This window comes from Camarhynchus parvulus, chromosome 3 (assembly GCF_901933205.1).
Source record: "Camarhynchus parvulus chromosome 3, STF_HiC, whole genome shotgun sequence".
NCBI lineage: Eukaryota > Metazoa > Chordata > Aves > Passeriformes > Thraupidae > Camarhynchus > Camarhynchus parvulus.
Window position 1 is genome coordinate 52,595,499 of NC_044573.1, and position 22,538 is coordinate 52,618,036.

Here is a 22,538-nt window from a genome sequence, read left to right on the forward strand (position 1 = left end):
TTAAATACTTTATATAAAAAGTAATTTCTTTTTTTCACATTGTCACACTGCAGTTTTTCTAAGATGTCCTTCTCTAAGCTTTTCCAGGATGTTGTGGCACAGTCCAATTCTATTCCAAAGCACACACAGGATTTTGGGGTATTTTTTCATGGGAAAAAGAAGAAAGAATAATTTGTTTGCTAGAGGAAAGAAGGAATAATTTGCTTGCTGTCGAGATTAGACAAAAACAAGTTAGTGATGGGCTCTGTGTGTAAAATATTGCTTAATTTACACAACACACTATTAGGAAACAGCTTTGGGTTGGTATTTAGAAGTATCATGAACAGGAAGTTTCCCAAAATACTCATTTTTTGCCTAGCAACCCAGTGCCTATAATTAGACCCTTAGATACATGCTATAAATTATGTTAAAAGATACAAAGAAGGAAGCTGGGAAAGCCTGGTATGGATTTATTTACATTCATTGATTGCTGTTGAAGTACTGATTGTTATAACTAAAAATCCACTTTACCTGTTCACACTGAATCTTAAGTTAGTGATAAAATTAGGTAGCACATCAATTTATATTCATCAGCAGCTGAGAATTAGAGTGGTGCAGAGATGAAAACACTTCAATTGTATGTTCTCATAGTGTGAAAAACTATTTACATAACTTGAAAGAATGACAATTTGGAATGAAAACATGTACTTCAAAGCAACACCATTCGTCAAGATACAGCTTACTAAATCAAGAAGGGAATTAAGAGTGTCTTCCAGTTTTATTTCGTTAAGTCCACTACGCGATCTGTCCCAAAGACATAAGAAAACCCGCAAAACCAAAATCCTTATGAGCCTGCTACAAAAGACTTGATTTAAAAGAGCCATTGACAACTTTTCCCGATCTTCCTTCCCTGCGCGCGATTCGGGCTCTTGGGATGCTGAACACTCCCAAACGGCGGAGGCCCCTCCTAAGGGGGCGGCAGCTCCGCCCGCGCCCGCGCTGCCGCTGGGTCCCGCCGGGCTGCGCGGCCGCGGAGGGAAAGAGGAGGGAAGGCGGCTGCGTGTCCCAGCCCAGCTCCCTTTCCTTCCGGGTTGCAGCCACCGCCTCCTCCTGCCGTGCCCTGGGCCATGGGGGCGGCTGCTGCCGGGGCCGCCCATGACGGGGCTGTGGCCGCAGCGCCGCCGGAGCCTGGGCGCGGGCTGTCCTTGCCCCGGGGGCCTGGGAGCTCTGCGGCATCCCAGGACAAGCTCTTCTTAATCAAAGGTGCAGACAGCCTTCCTCTCCTTTCCTCTCCTCCTCCTCCTGCACGGGTCAGGGACGAGCAGCAGCGTGTGCGGCAGGCCGAGACCGTCCCCAGCCGTGCTCCCCTTGCCGCAGCGCCAGGTCTTGTCCCTCTCTCCCGCCCCCGGGGAGTAAGCCAGGCGTTTGGGATTGGCTTCGCCACGGCTTCTCGACACAGCGAGGAAGCCCCTGCAGCGCCGGCCGCCTTTCCCCTCGCCCTTGGCAGCGGCGGCGCCGGTCACCCTTCAGCTGCCCTCCCGCGGGGCAGCGGGGCGGGACGGGCGCCCAGCGCAGCCGCCTCCTGCCCGGGAGGGAGCTCAGCCCCGAGGGGTCCGCGCTCCGCGCTGCCGGGCCCGAGGCGGCTCCTGCGGTCTCCAGGCACCGCTGCGGATTCCCTAAGGGAAGGAGCCGGTGTCCCGGGCTGGATCCGAGCCGGGAGAACCGTGGCCAGGGCAGAGCCAGAGTCTCCGCAGCTGCAGGACGGCGGGCTGGCGGCGCTGTGCGGCGTACGTTTATATTATATTGTAAATTTTATCCCTAACTCCGGGCTGCTCCCGGTGTCTGCTCGGTCTCCCCGCGCCCCCCGGCGGAGCGGAGGCCCGGGCTCAGGCGGCCCCGTCCCAGCGCCGCCGCCGGGACATCCCGGGCAGACCCCTCCAGAGGATGGACCTACCGCCGCCAATTATCGTGTCTGAAATTGGGGAACTGTTGGTTACCTGACCTGGAAATGTAAAACTTAGTGGACTGCATAACGTGGCCAAGGTGTGAAGTCTTTGTGCTCCCGGGCAGAGGAGGCGCCTTACAGATTTCACTGACACGAGTACAGGAAACTTCCTCATTACAGTAATCAGATGAATAACTTTAAAAAGTGAGACCTAACTTAACTGTATTTTGCTTATTTCCTATTCAGACCATTTTAAAATTACCTACCTGGTTTTAAGAAAGGGGAAACAGGATGGGTATCAGTACCTGCAAAGGAAGAACATGTAACACCCCTGAAATTTTAAAATTTTAATATAAATCAGGTTGGTTTCTGCAGTGCAGTAAGTCCTAATAACATGCCTTTTTCTTAAAAGTAGGCAGGTGTGGGTACATGTGCCTTTGGTGCAAGAGCTAGAAAGGATCAAGGTACCTCAAGTGACTTTTGAAACACTGAAAGAACTGAAAAGCAAGGGATGCTTTCTTTCTTGGGATAGCTTTTGCTAGTGTAATTTTCTTTTTTAATGATAATAATTCAGTTATTTAATTAAAAAAATTAAATAAAGCATTAAAACATAAAGCTGAAGAACAAGTGTTGCTTATGTAATGGTCTTTAGAGGAACTGGTGGTGGCCATTTGAAATCACAAATGATGCAACAAAACCAATTACATTTCCCATTTAGGGAAGGGTGAGGCATCACCACAGAATAAGATGATTTTGGTAGACTGGCTCTGGAATGAGTGGAATGTCAAAGTACTGCAAAAAAAGCATCTTGGGATTTGAATTTTTGTGTGTGGCTTGAAAATACATACACATGCCATTATTTTCAAAATGCCCTGTTTCATAGAACTAATTCTTTGTCTTGCTATTTTGTCATACTGAGTTAGCACAAAAAATGTAGACAACTGGGCCTTTCCCTTCAACATGTGCTAACAGATCTTATATTTTCAGATTTTATTTTCTAAATAGGTTGGTTGGTTTTTTCCTTCCCCTTAAGTAACACAGTCTTGATTTTTATTTCTTCAACTTTTCTTGGCAGGTGGAATTTTTCTAGGTACTGTTGCTACAGCAGGAATGATAGCAGGTTTTGGCACTACACTCGCAATGACAAAAAAGAAGAACCCAGACTGGTTCAGTAAGGTTTGTTCTTAAGCTTTTAAGTTCTTTTAAGTTTTCCAGTAGTGATAATGCAGGAAATAAGAATGCATTGAATGCTTTATGGACATGCTGATATATGTGGAATTTGGCAGATTGATGATAAGAGCACTAGATTTAATTGAATTCAGTACAGGCGTAGGATTAATTTAAAAATCTATTCAGAGTAGGCCCTGCTAAATACATATCAAGTTAATTCAATGCATATCAAGAGAAAAAAATTGTACTTTATATCAGAACCTTCATTTCTGATCACTCATAGTCTCCCTTTCTGGTCAAAGAGCACGAGATCCTTCATTTGCTTTCCCACTTTCCTCTTTAGCCATATGCTGTGTCATAACTCATCCATTGCTTTTACAGAAACAATAAGCATGAGCTTCTTTTTTGAAATAGACAAAATAGACAACTTCATGAGAAGTTATTCCACAAGCTGTGGAAATACATTGCAATAAGGAAATTGTCTCCTTTTTTGCCATCTTTTTTTTAAACTTCCTTTGTCTTGAGCACTGCATTTTTTCCAGCTTTCATATATTCCTGGGTGTCTGAGCTGTCCTGTTATCAGTGTGAAACTTATAAAGAATGACATTGCATTGACATCTGAGAATATATATGCTAGAAATGTCATCAAGTGATATATATCATTTCGATCTTTGCTGAAAACTGCATCTGCTGCTATTTGTGCAAAGGAATTACAGCAGTTTGCTAGGAAAAAATCTGTGATTTCATGGGCCTCTTGACTTCAGTACTCCAGAGTGTAGAAAGATACTTTTTTGTTAAGGTACTTGTCAGTGAGCAGTTTTAAAAAGGAAAGACTAGACTTTGAGAATGGCTTAATTGTCTACAGAAGCTCCCCAAGGTACCAATGAGGTTTTGCCTTAGCATTCTTACTTAAATTCATAGTTACTTACTGCAAGAAACTTTTAATATTATATCATGTATAATAATAACTACAGAAGATTTCACCTTTTTTAGATGTTCAATGCCTAAATATGATTTTTATCCATGTTAAGGTGAGGCCATAGTTTGACTGGTACTTTAAACCAACATCAACCAGCACTGGTGTTGAAAGAATTAATTCTACCAGCCCTCAGTTTCTGGCATTTTATTTCTGTTCCAGTGAAGACATCAATACATGTGCCATTGGGTTGGTGATATGATCCTGGTTAATTGATGAGGGTTTTTTGTTAAACTTAAATGCTCAGCTGCAGCAGCCTCCTTTTGAGAAGTGTCCCGTTTTACCAGCATTTATCCAGGTGTTTAATTTCACAATGGATTAGGTCACACAAAAGAGTGAACACACTGAATACAATCAACCAAAACAGTTGAACACACTTTATTTTAGGCACTGCTTCCTTTTAGACATGCTCTGCACACAAAGGGGCAGTTACACAATCAAGGCCTGTGTCTGAATAAAAAAGCAGTGATTTTTTCCTTCTCCCACTTCCTGTTTATATGTTCCAGAGGAAAACAAAACAACAGCAACCAACAAAATGAAAAAAACAGCATATATTTGGAAAACAAATCTGTTAATTCTGCCCTGTTTTTTTCTGGCCTGTTTTTGGAAAGACTCAATATTGTTTAAAAGCTTGTTTTTTAAATTAAAGAATGTTTTTTAGAAAAAACATAAGGGTAGTGATGAGAAAAGGATTTGAACATAGAATAACAGGTTAGGGAATAAAATTCAGTTCTCTTAAAATTTTTTTGTTGGTGTCATCTTTTTCTTCCATGCTACCGTTGTCCTTTTAAATTTTTTAGCATTTCATTAATCAACTTTCTTGATGCTCTGAACACTGTATCTGATAATCATTTAATCAGCTGTCCTGTTTACAGAAACCCTTACCTGTGTACTTAAGTACCCTGAGGAATCAGCCTGTGACTGAACCCTGTTTGACTGCAGTCAGTAAAACCAGATCAGTTGTTTCCATTTACCACTATTTTTCTGGGACAATCAAGCATTTAAATAGTAGTTGGTTGAGTTTTTTTGCCAGCAATTTTCACAGATAATGACTCCTATTTAAAGATTCTGTGTAGAGGATATTTTTGTCCATTCATTTCCCATCTTACAAATGGGACCATTTTTTCTCAGTGTTGTTATATATGATTAGACTGTGGAAGCAGGAAAAATGTCAAAAATAATCAGCATTTCAATACTCAGAGCAGTCTCTACTGAAAGAGTTATAATAGTTCATTATCTGTTGTAAGGAGATAATAGAACCTGATATTACAGCATGACTAGAGATCTCTGCTGTTTGTGCGTGTTTGCTTACAGAGCATTGTTTTTTTTAACACCTTCCACTTTGGGATGTCCAAATTGGAATAAATAAGTGTGAAGATATGTTTTACTTGTGCCCTTTCCAAGTGCATGTTTGTCCTTGGGTAGCTGTGCCTACAGCTGAATCCCAAGGGGGAGTGTCAATGCTGAGGACTGTCTAAGGATTATTTTAACATTTCAATAAATACAAAGCCAAGAGGAGAAAAACTACTGGTGCTATTTGACTGACCATAGTGGTAGACACTAAGTATGTTTAATTGCATCAAAGAAGAAAGAGAAGCATCTAAAAGGAAGTCAAAAATTTAAAGCTTTTTTTAAGTAAGAATACAAAATATTTCCCCCCATCTTTTTGTGATGAGAAAAGAACAGTTATATGGCATGTTTTGGAGAAAAGTTTTTTTGATCCTTCCAAAAGTTAATTTTGCTTTTCAGTATTTTAGATTATAAATGAAATAATTTTTTGTGATTTTATGTGTGCAATCTCATTTATGTTACCCCTGAGCTTGGTTGTTTTTTTCCAAGACACCCAGTTAAGTGGAACTGTTGAGTTGTGTAGGGACCATAAATGCCAATCTTTAACAAGTACCATCTGAAATCTGTGTTTGCATGTGAACAACTGAACAGTGATCCTTCAGGGGGGAAAAAGTTGTAGCCCTCTTAAATTAGTCCGTGGGTCACTGCAATACCCTTTCCACAAAAAGCTGCTCGTGTTCTTGCAGGTTCCACAAGTGCAGATAAAGACCTATAGGCCATGAGTTGCCTCATGAAAAAGTAGCAAAATCAGTGCCATGCAGTGATTATGTTCAGATGTTACTGGCATAAAGGCTTGTGACTGGTTTAGATTCAGTTTTGTATTTTGACTGGTGAGATAACTGAGTGTTGGATTCTTGTGCCCGTGGAAAAACTGACTCTGGTATTTCTGGGCAATGAAAGTCATCCACAGGTGGCATGGGCAGCTGTGAAATGTGTTCCTGGTAGGAAGGCACTTGATCCAGCCCCTTCCTTGGCTCTTGAGGTGTACTGGCAGCCATAAGATTTTCTGTGGCCACACTAGTGCAACTGCCAGGTCAGGAAAAAATCTAAATCACCAACTTACTTAGTTTTTATTGTTTTTTCCAATTGTTCACTTTGTCATGAACTTTTTATCTTTGGTTCTAGGGGATTACTGCCACAGCTGCACTACCAGAGAGTGGTTCATCACTGGCCTTACGAGCCCTGGGGTGGGGCTCACTCTATGCATGGTGTGGAGTTGGATTGCTGAGTTTTGCCATCTGGAAGGCTCTGGGCGTGCACAGTGTGAGTACCAAGTATGATCCCCTCAACTCCATATTTTTCCTTGGGTAATGCATCTTGGGATGGCATCTCTATACTACCTCAGCCTAAGAATTACACCTTCATTCACCACCTGTAGAATGACTAACCAGAATTTGTGCAAACAGGGAGGGTGTTCTTACATCTGCAAAAAAGGGCATGCTGTGGGAGGAGACAGTTTAGGGGGAGGAACAGTTTTGTCCTGCTTTTTGTTTATTTTCACAGATGTTTCAGATACCTGACAGAAGAGCCAGTGTTCTAATTTAGAAGCTAAAATAGTAGCTGCTAAATTTGCTTATCGAACTGAAGGCTATCCCCCTGAATCCTATTTTTAGAGCAATACATTTATTTGTCCAAGTTCTATTTTTTGCATGAGGGCAGAGGATGTAAGAAAAACTGAAAGGAAGCCAGCTTGCTTTCTAGAAGCTGCAAGGGACAGACAGAAGATTGAGTATCCTGTGCATTAGAATGGTGGTCTGACATGTCACATCAAGGCAAAGAAGCTTGGGAAGCATTTGTACATCCCAGGATACCAGCTACAGCAATCTTCAGTAAACTGATTATGTTCTAGTATTTCACAATGTTGAGTGTGAACACTAAAGTTCATGTGAGCATTTTTGTTTGCTTGCCCCTAGTAATGAGCCACGACTTAGAGTCCCCTGCAGCTATAAGTTTGGGAGAACTATTTGCATCCTCTTTAGGACTAGGAACGAATAGACTTCTTTTACTGTATATCTCAATTATTTATATATTCGGCAAAGCATATATAAAGGAAAAATATAGTCCTACTATTTTTTCCTCAGTATTAAATTGTGAAGGATAGTAAAATTCTGATTGTAGGCAGTGCAGGTGTTTGATTTAGCAAACAAGAAGGATGCTTCATTTGCATGTAGGAGTACCTCTGCTCCAGCACTTTCTCAAATCCTTTGCCAGCTCAGTCCCTGTGACTCTGTAGGTGGGATCTTGGTGAATAAAGGACTTGACTTTCACTTGCAGGGTTTGAAGGGGAGTTCCAAGTAGGACTGAATTGTTAGGTGTTTAATGGCTTGAGTCATCTGAGAGAGTAAAGTACGAGAAGCCTCAGTGGAAAATGGGATGTGATGGTTTGGCAGAAGCCACACCAAAAGGAGTAACAGAGCCAGCAGATCTTGATGTGGGACTGGCATAGCCAGGGAGGCCGTGGGGCAGTTCCCGTCCTGGCCGGCCCGCAGCACACCGGGGCAGGCCTGGCTGGGCCGGAGAAGGAACAGAGCTGGTCACTGAGCTTGGAGCAGTGCAGTGCAGGGTGTGCTCGGTGCTTTTTGTGCTTTGAACGCTGCCCACGGCAGCCGCGCCCCGCCGCGAAGGCCGTGGGATGTGCAGTCGGTGTCCCTGGGCCGCCCTGATCCTTGTGCCACGGCCGGGAATGCCTGGTGAGGGGCCCGGCCCGGCAGAGCCTCTCCCACACACCGGGAGGGCAGAACTGAGCCAGGCGGGCGCTGCTGCCGCCCAGTCCCGGTTGGGTTCTGGGGTTTGCGTTCCTGCCCTCTGGGGTTTGCCTTCCTGCCCCCGGGGGTTTGCGTTCCTGCTCTCTGCGGTTTGTGTTCCTGCCCCGTTCCCGGCGGCTCCCCCGGGGCCGGGCGCGGTTGGGGGGCCGCCGCTGCTCCGCAGCGACACCCAGTGGCGCCGGCCGGAAATGCAGCGGCTGCGCCGAGGGCCCGGCTCATCCCTGATCCCGGGATTGCGGCTGTGTCCCGCAGCCAGCCGGGCTTTAGGCAAGCCGTGCCGCACTGTCCGGCCGTGCTGCCCCCAGCAGAGCGGCCTGACTGGCCATCGCTGCCAAAATGCCTCTCATGGTGGGATACATGTTTCCTGTGAGCGTGAATTATTGATGAGACAGTGAGTCATTGACGGAATATGTATTATCCTGAGCTTTGTGGCTGTTTAAATTATCTTCTCATCACTTCCAAAGACAGAGATGAAACGACAAAGCAAAGTGGAGTGATATTTCCTTGATAAGTTGTAATTAATCTATGTTAGCGGCATGATTGCTCAGCAGTTTGTGTTGTGGAAGGAAACTGAAACCACAGTTCAGGATGCCTCATCCTCACACCTTCTGAGACAGCCTGTGTTTGCCCTAGAAGCTGTTTGTTGTTCCTTCCAGGCACTGAGGTGATGCACCAGATTTGGTGATTCTAGATTTTTATTTAATCTTTGTGGTTCATTAGTTCTTAAAACAGTGCTGTGACAATGCCTGCTTCCAGCTCTTAAATGGCTTTATTGTTAAAGGTGGTTCCCTATAGCTTTACAGTCCGCTGCTTTTATGTCAGCATCAAAACCCAGGGGTGAGAGTGGCTGATCTTTATGTCTCAGGTTAGGTTGCTAACGTTCTCTGATTGCAGTGACCACTGTTGTAATGTGGTGACAGGCTGATAAATAGTAAATGCTACTAAATTCCACTCAACTCTTATTCTGAAATGAAGAAATGATGGTTCAATGAGGACTTAGTTTGATAATGATTTAAGTTATATTTTTCAGTAGCATAAAAGAAATCTTTCTTAGATTTCTTAGAACCTAGGAGATGGTGCTTATATACTTTTATATTGTAATTCTTCCAGAAAATAGTCAGGTGTCAGTGATAATCAGACTTTTTAAACTTGCTTCCTGCAATCGCTCGGGAAAATATTTAAATTTGTACCACCTTTGATTACCTCTGAGCACAGAAACTCTTTCTGTATTAGTGAGTATTATTGACCAGCAGCGCTAGGGCAGTGAAACATCAGCAGGCTGAGGACCTGATATCTACAACTATTCCGGGAATTTTCAAACTTCGGACTGGCACTGGCCTTGCCCCATGGCTTGAATGCCTGTTGGCATTTGGACTGTGTTATGTGCACTGCTAGAATGCTTCTTCAGATTTGTGTCACCCTGAGGAACTGCTGGTCATGCATTTTGAGACTGTGCAGTAGTTACAGAGACTCATGTCCAGGGAGCATGGACAACTGGGAGATTGGCTTCCAAAGAGCACTCCTGATTTGAATCTGGGACTCATCCCTGCAGCCTTCCTCTCTGAGGCACCTTACCATGTGGAAAGACACGTGCCACGTTAAACACAAGCTAGAAATAAGTCTGGCTTGAAATAAAATGGCACCGTTATTTTCAACAAGTTTATTTGCTATTTAATAACTTCTACATTGTAGTATTATCTTCCATGGCATTACCTTGCTGGTTTTGAGCTTGCAATGTCCAAACCATATGGGTGACCGCTCCTGGTACAGTGGGATGGCTGTTTGCTGATGCAAAACACAGAAGTATTGAAAGAAATTTTGTAGAAAAGGTTGGGTTTGGCCAATTTATCATTTCCGGTTTATTTTAAAATTGCATAGTAGTTGAAACATCTTATTTCAACATTCTGCATATAAGCTGTTAAATGAAATTTAAAATTTTCAGTTAAAGAATACATGACATTTTACTCAGTAAAAATTTTTAAAAGTAAAATATTCAAAATATCTTAAACCCGCTGTTGTTACAGTTGAACTAAACAAGTATTTTCATTGAAGTTTCCAAAAATTAAACTTTTTAAATTTTGTTTACCTATTCTGCTAGTGTTATGATCCACCACATCTTTTTATTACTAGGAAAAATTTTAGTGTCATAGAATCACAGAATAACTAGGGTTGGAAGGGGCCACTGGGGATCCTGTAGTCCAATCCCTCTGCCAAGGCAGGGTCACCTACAGCAGGTGACAATTTTCTAGACCTTTTCTAGAACTTCTTAGAAGTTAACTTTGGAGTTGTAAACCTTTCTTTTAAATTAAACTCACAGCTATAGAGTACTTGGGGGATACTAAAACATACCTACTAATGTCTGATGTTCTTGTTTCTTTATTTTTTTTAAGCAATCAGCAATTATGAACCTTCTTTTAAAAGCAGAACAATGCCCTCAGCCTTTGTAGATTGAAGTGTACAACAATTACTAAACAAGATAAATCATGCTTTGAAAGCCCTCTTGTTCTTTATGTCCTCAGTAAATTAGGTTTCATTTCCTCAAAAATAAAAGCATTCTCTGTCCCATAGGAAAAGGGCTGGGATGATTCATATGTAGGTTTGTGAGATTCTGATTGTTGCTGTTCTGTGGAAAGCTGGAAAAATAGTTAGAAGAATTGCTTAGCAATTTGTGACTAATATAAAATATTAGTTTATCACTTTTATGGTGTCTCCTAATGAAATATCCTGTTTTTCATTGATCTTAACCTTTAAAATATTAAGAGTCTAAAACAATTGCATGGCCATAAAGAGACATCTAAAACAATTAAAAGCAATACAGAGAATATGTGCTTGTTATGGCTTTGATGGTAAGAACATTTCCTAAGTGAACTGCTTTTCTCCATAAAAAATCTAACCTCTGAATCACCATTTTAAGTATAAAAATAACGTCCTCCTGCTTATGTTGAGAGATATTTGTTATAATTTTGTGAAAGTTTAGTCATAGGCACAGTATAAATACAAAGTAGTATTGTCTTTAAGGATGGATTAATGTAAAACAGAAGATGAGAGCATGGAGACATAGTCTTCATATATGGCATCTGTAAATTGTACTAAGATTTATAAATCCCCGTGTAGGCATATTGCAGTGACTGAAATTTTTACTCTATTTCATAAATGAGTAAATGTTGCTATAAAACCACCATATCTCCTAAAATAAGTAGAGTCATCCTAGAGTAATTTCTAAATACTTTGTTATTAGTTTTTAATTATTTTTGTATTTAGTCCTCACGAAAGTATTATTTATGAAATTTCTATTCTTTATCATGCTTGTATGTGATAGCATAATAGAAACTTACCTTTTTCTTGATATTTCATGATCATGTATTTCTATATAAATCAAATCTGCCCAATTTTGTTAATGCTCTTTTATTTCCTCAATGCTAATTTAAACTTAAGCTCTTAGAAAGACGATGGAGTACTAGTACAAGTTAGCACTTCCTCCTTCTGTTTGCATTTTTCTCTGCTGCTTATATTGCCTGGTTGGTTTGGAGAGGACTGGCCTCCACACATACGTACTGCTAGTACTTTATTCAAGAAGGAAAAAAAATTAAAGCAGTGAACTTCACTGTTTACTTGGTAAGGCAGAATGCTTATTCAAGGATTAAGATCATAATTTTTGTACTGGAAAGCTGCTACAGTCTGCTTTATGAATAGGGCCAGCTGTAAGAGAGTATTTCAGAAATGGAAAGGCTGTGACTGCAGCTGGCTTGAGGAGTTTCACTGTTGTGTCCTGGGAGAGACTCACAGCTGTGGGCTGCCACCAGCCCTTTGGGAAGCCTGTGCTCTGAAATGCCTCTGTGCCACCCTACGTGGGTGAGTGGGTTGGTCTCTGTCTTGGCCTCATGTAGCTGCAAACTGAGCATGTACAGGTAGAATCTGAATCCAGGCTTCTCTGACAGCTGTGAGTTACTCGTGCTACATCTTGCTCCATGGCATCATCCCGTGTGTTAAGCGTGCTCATGGCCATGGCTGTGGGCTGAGAGCCCTGCTTGCCTGGGGGCATCTGGCTGTCCCTGCCTGCCTCTGTGTGTCACACTGCCTCTGACAGCTTCCTGCAGGGAATTCAGCCCCCATCAAGGGGATGAAGCTGAAGCCTCACTGAAGAGTTTTGGGTTTTTGCTGGCCCTTTCCCCTGCCTTGAATCTCACTTGTGGATGGTATATAATTATAATTATATTGTAGTTATAATATAATGCCTGGACATACCAAGGAAAAAAAAATTACTCAGGTTGCTCAGCAGACAATCAATATTTTTGAATTTAATTCTGAAGTCCAGATTACAACACAGAAGAGTTTATAGGGTTGGGGCACTCATCCTGAGATTTTGAGTCCATTAACCATCTAGCTTTATAAATTTGAATATTTAACTACTTTAAATTAAAAAATTATTTCAAGACTAATTTTTCAAATTGCCCAGGGTGGCTAAGGGGCAATGACTAATAGCACCATAATAGACTAATCATGTAGATGTCCTTTCCAGGCACCCAGATTTGAAAGTAAGGTTCTGCAGATGTAAATGGCACATTCTTCAGTTGCAGGCACACTCAGTTTTTCTGCATGGCACAAAAGCCTTTACTTTAAGATACTATATACTACAAAAATTTAAGTCCATCACATTTATTTCAGAAATATCAACACGGGAATGTATAAAAGTGAAAAGAACACTCCTGTATTTCTGAACCTAAGGAAATTCCTTCTTTTTTTTCCAGAATCCAGTTTACAAAATTGCTGTCTCTGTGAATAAAAAAAAATGGACATAGTTAGCTAACCATGTCCTTTATTTTTTATTCTTAAATTCAAAATAATCTAGCCTTAACCCAGAACAGTTTTACTTTCTTTCGACTTTTTTACTGGAGCAGCATCTTCTTCCCACTTTGGGATATCTAAGTCATATTTGCACAGAAATGAAACCAAAGTGAAGCTAGTAGAACATGTTTGTGACATAGATCAGCTCTCTTCCCATTTATGAATGAGCAACGTGTCTTCTGCACTCATGGAAAAGTAACGTGAGGAAAGTATTTCATGTGTTTTATCTCCTCATGTGACCCAATAATTGGAAAAGAGGCAGCCTGACCCCTGTGACTTGACGGTTCTCTGTAGTTCACCAGTAATTCAAGACAGAATATGGAGTAGCTGTGGGAGGCTACTACACACTTAAAATTGCCTGGGAACTGTGGCAGCTTCGCTCTAAACAATGATGGTCCTCTCCCCCTCTCCCTGTAAAGTTCACTTAGGTTATTTCCATGTTGGTTTTCTTTTAAATAGCACAGGACATGTTTTACCCACTTACACAGGATTTATAGAGATAAATTTGTGGGAAAATGTGTTGACGTGTTTAATTTGGGCACTGTGAATAGCCCTCTGATTTCAGAGAAGGTGCTCAGCACTGCACAAGGTTAGGCACGTGTGTAAGGCTCCATGAGATGGGGCCAGTATGAGCTCCTGACTTCTCTGGATGGTTTAACACAATTCTGCTGCTGCTTTGCTCTGTGTAAGCCCAAAATGCTGGAATTAGCAAATAGGTGCTGAACAGGGTACCATGAGAGTCCATAGAAAATATTAGGTTGTTTACTGCCAGGATTGACACTCTCAGGGCCATTTTCATAGACTTGTCGTTCTGCATGATCCAGACATTCATGATGCCTTTTCCAGCAAAGTGCAAGATGTAAGAATGTGAACCAGAGCTCTGTTTTCCATGTTATTCCAGAGCTGGCACAGTGACTCTCAGTGAGTGCCCCATTTTACACTGAGAGAAGGACAATCACCTTGAGCCAGCAAGCTGGCTGCTCTGCTCCTCCAGTCCTGCAAGGGCTCAGCACTTGTCATTTTCTACAAATAACTTGCTATTTCTGTCTGTGGCCCTTGGTAATCATTTGCTAACAAGGGCAACCGCAGTCATTTTAAGATTTGGGAAAAGGTGGCAAGAGCAATCCTCACTGATGCTTTTAAATCCAGGGCAGCCTGCCTCATCTTCATGCCTTGTGAAATGGATGGTGGCTGAGGAGAGCTGAGGGCATGAACATGCTGCATTCTGCTGCCACTTGATATTCCAGTTCAGGGCATCTAACCTCATTTCACTTGGAAGCTAATGTAAGCACTTCTTACTGATACGAGTACTAAAATAGGAAACTAATAATTCCTGGAATCTGTGTTGGCCTATTATGAATGTCAGACATTAAAGAGAACATTTCTTCCTAAAACTTTCATTCTAGGAATCAAATAGACTCTTTTAGCCCCTCTTCCATTCATTTTAATATGAACGGCCATCTAAGTGCTCTCAGTAATAGTGCTATCCCAATTTTTGTGTGACATTCTGTCAACGATGTACATTAAAAAGAGATTATTAAATGGAAGATGCTTTTAGGTCCCCATATTTTTGCCATCTGAGGCAGGATCATTAGGTTAAGATAAGAAAATAACAGTGATCTGTAGCTATTACAGATTATTTAATGCAGTAAGGTAGATGATACCCTTTTAGAAAGAAGCCTGACAGAGGTAGAACAGTTACTGTAATTTATTTGGCGAGAAAAAACAGCGTAAAGCTCTGTAATATCTGTGACAAAAAAATAAAATTCACTTGAGTGAAATTCACTTCGGAGAGTCGCCTGAAGGAATGGAGCATGCTGGAATGTTAAGAAATGTGTTACAAATTGTTCATGTACCAGTAGGTTCAGGAGCAGCAGTTGAGAGTGGCCTATGGTACTGAGGGCAGCAGGTAGAGGTAAAATACATTCAGCTTTTAGTGCTCGGTTTACTGCACTATTAATTGAAGACATTATCACAGTTGAACTGAGTACCCCAGTGCCAGTGTGGCTGACAATAATAAAGAGGCAACCATTGCAGTGAGTTATGCAAAACATTCCAGTGCTTAGTATGTAGCATATTAGCTCTTGTAATTAAATTAAAGCCTTTTGATTTGACACCACTGACGTGAGTGTTGTGGAATCTGGAGGAAGTACAGGAGGAGATTTCCAGGAAGGGAGGAGAGAGAAGAGACCTCTTGTGTTGCACATCTGCTGAAAAGAAAAGGCCGGACAAGACAGAGATTCCTGATTGCAGCATTTTCCTCATCAAGAAGTGTGTTTGTCCCAGGAGTTAAAGCAAGTAAAGACAAGGTCTCAATTCTCACACCTCAAGTGTTCAGTATTAATAGAACATAAAGCTGATTAATCATCTTCACAAGAAGCTCACCACACTGCCAGAGGACTGGGCACTGGTAAGCCCAGTTTGCTGAAGGATTAACTTGAATGTTTAGTGGACAAATTGTACTTTCAGTGCAAGGATACTTTGAAGTTGCAGTGGGCCTAGTATGACAGTGTCAACTAAATGCAAACAAGAACAGCCTAGTTCTTGTGAGGTACTCTGGAGGCCAAATTTAGTCCTAATTATAAAAATATATTAAATGGAGTTTGATCAGTCAAGGCCCAGAAGACTGAATTCCATGACTCTGACTGAAAGAGTCAGAATCATTTAGACTGGAAAAGACCTCTAAGATGATAAAGTTTGTCCATTAAGAAATTACAGCCTAATAGGGGTATTAGAATGGTGTGTAAGCAGGCACACATAGTCAGTGGGAGAGAAGGGACAGGAACTTAAGGATGTCATTTTCATGGTTATATATGTGGGTATCTACCAGTTCTGTGACATCAGAGAATAGTTCTCTTTAAAAGCTTTCTCCATGGTTTAAGATAAGTGAGTTTTAGAGGAATGCTGAGTTCAGGGAAGACAGTGACTGGGATTTGGAAGTGCATTTGGGAGAGCACCAAGCACAAGTGTGGATATGAAGGAAGAAACGCAGAAGCCGATATTATTGGTGGAAGAGGAAGGAAAGGGGAAGGTACCTTAGAGGTCCAGATCAAAGCCCTAATGAAACATTGGACTGCACTTTCTGACTGGGATGAGAGGGGGGAAATAGGAGTCTGTGACTGGTACTAATTGAGTTACTTAATATCTTACTAATGAGAACTCAAAAACTGTTGTAGTAGGTGCAGTATCTTTTAAGGGCTATAGAAATGAAAACTTCTAGTAGGAGTTAGTAGCTGTGACGTTTGTACCAGGCAGAAATTGGCCCCGTTTTAGACCTACTGTGAAGTCAGGTATTAATGAGGCCCACACCAGTCACTGCAGATAATGTCCTTCCTAAAGAGCTGGCAGCCTCAAGTGTTACCCTGAGAATACAATGCACAGTAGTGATCAGCTTGGCATTGTGATTTATTGAAATAGATCAATGTCCAGGAATCACAAAGGAAGAAAACCTGTGGAAAAACATAAACATGGTCCAAGTTGTGAATTGCAATGAAAAACTATTTTTGTGCAGAGCGGGCTTGTGGAAAAGGGCAGGTGGGAGAGGAAGTGGCAAATGAGACACCGAGTCTGGCATCACTTTCAAAGTGGTTTTACAAATAAGCATCAAAGTCTGAGAAGACAAGGCTGAGGAGATTTCTCAGGGAGTCTTAAAAGCAAAAGAAAGACATTGAATATTTCAGATCTGATCCATATGTTAAGGAAAAATTGCTTTTCCAGGAAATTAGTTGCTTTTACCTGCAGAACATAAATTAATGTTCTGAGGGGACAGAAATCTATCTAATATTCTTAAATCTGCACTGCTAGCAGTGTTTCAGTACTGTCTAAATAAATACCTTTTTTTTCTTTCAGAACCAAGTTGTAGTGTGTTATTTCCCAGACAAGACTGCTTTTTGCATTCAAGAGTTAGAGTTTGGCATGTTAATAATTATGAGGTGGTTGTCAGAGTGGAATCACTGTGGGTTTCTGAGGTGTCTTCTAGAGCTTATGACTGCATCATTTAAATTTATCACTAAGAGAAATTTAAGTCTGAGTTTAGAAGCAGCCAGAAAATCCACATTGCACCAGATCATTGGCTGGTGCTGAATGTTTTATATTTGGTTATATCAACAGAGTTACAGCATTATACATCAGTTTAGTATTTGACCATTCCTGTGTTCCAAACACCCAGATAATACTTAGAGTGAGATGAAAGAGTAGAAGAGTTGAATCACTCTTTTGGAAGCAAAAAATGTTAAGTAAATTGAATGTTTTCCACCCATCAGCAAGCTGGGATAACTTAATTACAGAGGACTGGAAAAAACAGCTAAGCCAGAGCTCCTAAAACATTTCCTACTATAAACACTTGTATTGAATTGGCAGCAATTGTTTAATGTGATTTGGGCTGTTCCTCTACGTCAGCTCTGATACTGGTGTTTATTATTCTTGGAAACATTACCTGTCTATGAGAGCTTCTCAGTTTTAAATGAGAAGCAAAAATGTTAGTTTAGGAGTAGTTGTGGGTGATGGCCAAGATTTTTAAAAACCAAGAAGGAATAATTAACCAAAACAACTATCTGATCAGAATGAAATATAAAACAGAGAGCGAATTAGCTTCACTTAGGAACAAAATCAGGAAAAAGCAAAAAGGATAATTTGGCACTGAATTTTCCTCCTACTTTATATAACATATATTTTTATTTGTTTAGCAGTACCCAGGCATTATTACACAAAAACTAGGGTTCTAAAATGCTTTCATCCATCGTCATTAGCTACTGTCTTACTAAAGGACTGGTAATTTATTTGTGAATGGTTTCATTTTTTATATCAGCTGTATCTTAAATAATTGTATTCCAGTAGCATGTCTGCAAAGAAGTACCAATTCCTTGTCAGAATTATTCACACACAGAAAGACTTGCAGAGAAAACAACCCAGAGGTATTTGTATAAATACTGATGACCTATAACACACAAAATGTAGGCATATGAGAGTAGGTGCCTGTGTGGCTGTTTGGAATATCTAGATTTCCTGGAACCTCTCTGTGGGACATAGTGCCTGAGACTGCATTTGCTCTTCAAGAGGTCATTGCATCCAATGCTTGAATACCACATTTTGTCTTCTCTGTGTGAATGTCATAGATTCTGTCATAAAGCTTCCTAAAAATAGCAGTCCAAAACTTCCCCTTGTACATCCTGCTGTTTGTGTAACAGGATTTTCACTGTCCTGGTTTTCCATGTCTATCTTTTAAAATATATTATATATAAAAATACATGTAAAAGTCCTGGAAGAAAGAAGCTCACTTAGTTTACATATTCTGATAGAAGTGATTTTTATTTAAATGAATGTTTGTTTCTGGCATTCCAGGACTATTGAATCACATTTTGGTGATAAAGTTCTTAGCATAAATATAAATTATAAATATCATATATCTGTCTTTATCTATATATGTATAATATGGAAATACTTCCTCTTCCACAGCATTTCAACAGCAGTGAAAGAAAAGCTTTGTCCCATATATTGTTATGAATCTTGTTTTCTTTCCTGCTGTTCTATACAGTTGGATGAGACTGTTTTGTCACCTTTATCCACATGGTGGGATAAACCTAAGCTGTCAGAGCTGAACAGCATTTTTCTTTAGCCCTTGTTTTAAAATCCTTGAACAGACTACTGGACCTTTTATCCATTACAAGTGTAGAAAAAGGCACTGCAGTCAAAATAGGGGCACATTCCATGGAGGTAATTTTCCTCCAAACAAAAATATTTTAAGTGTGTCTGTATGTGTGTGTATAATAATTCGTGTAACAGCAGTGGATCATTCAGGCAAGCACTCCAAATGAGGCACCCCAGTGTGGTGCATTAGAAGGGGTGATTGTTGTGGGTCCCTTAATGCTTTTTTTCACTTTGTTAATTGAACTAACGTAATCGGGGGGAAAGTCCTAGTTTTCTATTATTTTAAAAGCTTTTTACTTATTTTTTACCTCACACACATTGTTTTGTGGGTTAAGCCTGGGGCTCATGGTGCTACTTTATTTGTTCCTTAGTAACTGTTAACTGATTTTATTTTTAAATCTCTTTTATAGATGAAAGAATTCCGAAGTAAGATGCAGTCAATCTTTCCAGCAATTCCTAAAAATAATGAGTCCAGTGTTGAATGGGAAGACTTACTTAAATCCAAGTGAAGGACTCAGAGCCATTTGGAGATGTCTCTTCCAGCAAGAACGGGAGTGGAAGTAGCAGAAATGTCCCCTCTGGGAACCACAAGAAGACTCAGACTGAGCAAGTTACTGACTGAGTGCACTGAACCTGGGAATGCCAGCTGACATCCAGGAGGAAGGGATTTCAAACCAAACCAAACCAATTTATACTGTACTTTTCAGAATGTTTGGTATAGTTGATTCATGAGGAAATGAACCCTCCAAGATAAGTTGGATTCATCTGGAAAAAAGACTTTTTCAAAGACTTAGAGAATAAACTAATCTTGATTAGTAAATATATTATTATAATCCCAGTAAACTCCTGTTCCATCCTGCGTTTCAAGAAGAATTTTATGAAGTTTCTCTAGGAAACATGAACACTATTTTCAGTGACTTGTCCTATTAGGAATATAACCATCAAGTCAATCATAACAGATCTCTTGCTGAGCCTGAGGGTAAAGCATATAGTACATTCTTCAAAAATAAAGGACATATTTGCATTTGCAACAGAAAAAGTATCTAAATCATTTTTATATGTCTGAAGAGTAGGTTTAAAACCCAATACGCAAGTCATGACCTATGAGCTCATCTGCAGAACATCAGAAGAGATCTCCACAAAGTTCACTGTTTTCTCAATATTAACTTTTTAAAATTGGATCCCACAATAACGAATCTGATTGTGTATATAAAAGTCTCTACTATATTTGTATATCAATTGAAATAGTAAGTGAAAAAGGTATAAAACAGTGAGGCACCCAGTCAGTCCTACGCAAATGTTTTCGGCCAAGTGTATGGGCAGGACTAATTTTGTGTGTCCCAGTCATTTCTGTGGCTCTTCTACCAGGAGAAGCAATGTGACATTTTCCACACTGCAGCAACTTCATGAAGTGTGGGTGTAAACGAGAAAAGTAATGTCTTACTCAAGTGTTGTATTTGCAGAACTGAAGATATGTAAAACTGCAGAAATAAAAAAAAGTGCTATCAATGAACTGTCCTTTGTTGCTCAGTTACCAGATTTTCTTATTAATTGCACGAAGTCCAGTTAGTCAGTTGTCAGATTTAATAAAGTCCTTTTAAAACTTGTCTTTTGTGATTTAAGTCTTTATATTCCAAGGAAAGAATATAAAAAAGCTTTAAATGTCAGATGAATAATAGAGAACTATAGCTTTCCGGTGAAACATGACACTAAAATAATACCTTTAAAACAATTAAAGTGTAGTAGTTGATGTCTTTTCCAGAGCTTGATGCTTGTAATTCAATATTAAATATATTGTGGTGAATACTGCCATCATACACACATGAAAAATGGTACTATTTTTATATTTTTGTTAGTTTCCTGTGAGTGGTGATCCCTGTTTTGCCTACATTTAAGCATATTAGTGCTGACTTACCAAGTTTAACAAGCAGCTGTGTCATTATAGCTGGTCAGATATTGAAGTGGACTAAATAAATGCAAATCGCATGATGTCCTTAGGATTACCTTTAGTTTCTAAGGTGGGATTTGGGTCATCTTTATCTGGGTTAAATAGCTCACCTAAATCAGTCATTCAAGGTGCCTTACATGTTTGGTGGAGAAGTGGCTTGCTCTGTACTGAAGTGAATGGCTGTCCCTGGAATTGTACAAAGCATGGGCTCTGTCCTGCCTGCTGGCTGCCTCTGGAGAGAGATGTTCTACCCTTGCTTACCCGCATCAGCACAGTGACTCCATGTGGACACAGTTCAGGAGAAACTCAGAAGGAAAATGAGTGGTCTTCTAGACTATAGAGCTCTGAGGGTTAGGCAGGTGTGAGTCTTGGCACAAGAGAACTGTCCCTTCTGGAAATGGTTAGCCATTGGATTAGTGTAACTGTATTATTAAAAAAAAATTCCATATGACAGATCAGATGAATTAAATCTGGGAGTACCCAGTAACAAGGACACACCAGATGATGTTCTTCAAAAAATGCTAACAGTGAAATACACAGACAAATCTTTAATACAGAATCACACTTACAGGGGAAGTACACAGGGATGACATAAATCCATGTTGACGTATAAGGCTGAACATGAAACATGTTTCAAAGAGAGAGGAATTCATAGCTCATTGTATTCCAAACTTTATTCTGTGCTTTTGGCTGGAAATGGATTTTCTCTAGATAAGGGTTTGTGTAGAAGAGTACACGCATAAATCAAGTCTCTTGACATGAAAAACACAGGAGATCTTGGATATTTGTTACTGCACTGTGCAGCTCTCTTCACTCAGTGAACATTCTGCTAGTTTTGTGATGGGTCATTTTTTCTTTCTGTGAAACTAATTGTCAAAAGAGTTACTGGAAACCACAACAAAAGGTTGAACAAATGAAGGCAAAAGTACTTAGTGTACCAATAGCTGCTAGATACCATAGTGTATGTAGTTATTGAAACTGAGCAAATAAAATTAGGGAAAAACAATAATAGACAGAAAATAGACATTAAAAATAAACCAAAACCTAACAATTTTCAAAAGTTAAATACTAGAAGTTGATACTGGTGCAAAAAATGTTAGCGGGTCAGTGACCCCCTAATTGCTTTCTTTTATTTGAAAATGGCTTACTCTCCTTCTCTTTTGAGGAAGTGTAAGAACTAAACAGAAGTTTATTTTCATCATCAACTTTTCCTGTGCAAAAAGTTACACTGAAGTAAGATGATGTTTGTAACACTGATACTCAGAGTGGATAATGTAGAATAGCCACAGTGAATTCAAATTGTTTCAAGTTACTCTTTAGCTGGTCTCTATTTCATTTCCACTGATTTTTCTCAACTTTCTGGTCACATTTAGTTATAGGAATAATTTATGGTATGTATGTTCTTAAAATTAGCCTGTAGGCTAATGCTTAATAATCCATGAGCTTCCTCCATACTCCTGTGTTGCTTAGAAGCAAAAAGAAAAATAGGAAAACAAATGGTGATGAGAAAAGATCAGGAGCCTGCCCATCTCTGTCGTGCTTGTGATTACAGAGGGATCTCCCACAGTGCCATCAGCCCCAAACTAACAGTGTATTTGCTCTAGAAGGTAGCAAATTAAAACAAGCTGGGAATGTTTGTTTAAATTTGTCCACTGCCCCCTCTGGCAAAAAAATCTCAGGGGCTTCTGCTGTGATTTTTGTCACCTATGGCATCTGCTGACTTAAAGAGCTCACTTTTTCAGAAAATTTAGGTCACCTAAGATGCACACAAAATGGAGTAGCCTTCAATATTTAGGCTGTCAGTCAAAACCCTCCAGAGAGTTTCATGCCTGAAATGCAATTAAGGATGAAGAGCTGAATCAACACTGCGAGAATCTGGGCTGGTGGTTGAAGAATTTCTAGATGTTTCAAACC

General features: G+C 40.2%; 1 protein-coding gene across 2 annotated transcripts; it reads left to right on the forward strand.

Annotated features, from left to right (window-relative positions):
- Positions 1 to 1,105: 1,105 nt before the first annotated feature.
- TMEM242 (transmembrane protein 242) lies at positions 1,106 to 20,194 on the forward strand. Of its 2 annotated transcripts, none has more exons than XM_030945327.1 (4): positions 1,106 to 1,242; positions 3,000 to 3,100; positions 6,546 to 6,683; positions 19,087 to 20,194. In XM_030945327.1, exons 1-4 carry the CDS (start codon positions 1,107 to 1,109, stop codon positions 19,183 to 19,185), a joined length of 474 nt encoding a protein of 157 aa, XP_030801187.1. In that variant the 5' UTR covers position 1,106; the 3' UTR covers positions 19,186 to 20,194. The 2 variants fall into 2 exon arrangements, with proteins under 2 accessions (XP_030801187.1, XP_030801188.1); XM_030945328.1 differs by having other exon boundaries at positions 1,151 to 1,766; positions 19,087 to 19,324.
- The last annotated feature ends 2,344 nt before the right edge of the window (positions 20,195 to 22,538 follow it).

Bases quoted from the DNA above. Each gene is read 5' to 3' on its own strand.
- TMEM242 (XM_030945327.1), top strand. From the start codon at position 1,107: ATGGGGGCGGCTGCTGCCGGGGCCGCCCATGACGGGGCTGTGGCCGCA. The intron at 1,243-2,999 runs GTGCAGACAGCC...TTTTCTTGGCAG, and splicing joins CAAGCTCTTCTTAATCAAAG to GTGGAATTTTTCTAGGTACT. The intron at 3,101-6,545 runs GTTTGTTCTTAA...CTTTGGTTCTAG, and splicing joins ACCCAGACTGGTTCAGTAAG to GGGATTACTGCCACAGCTGC.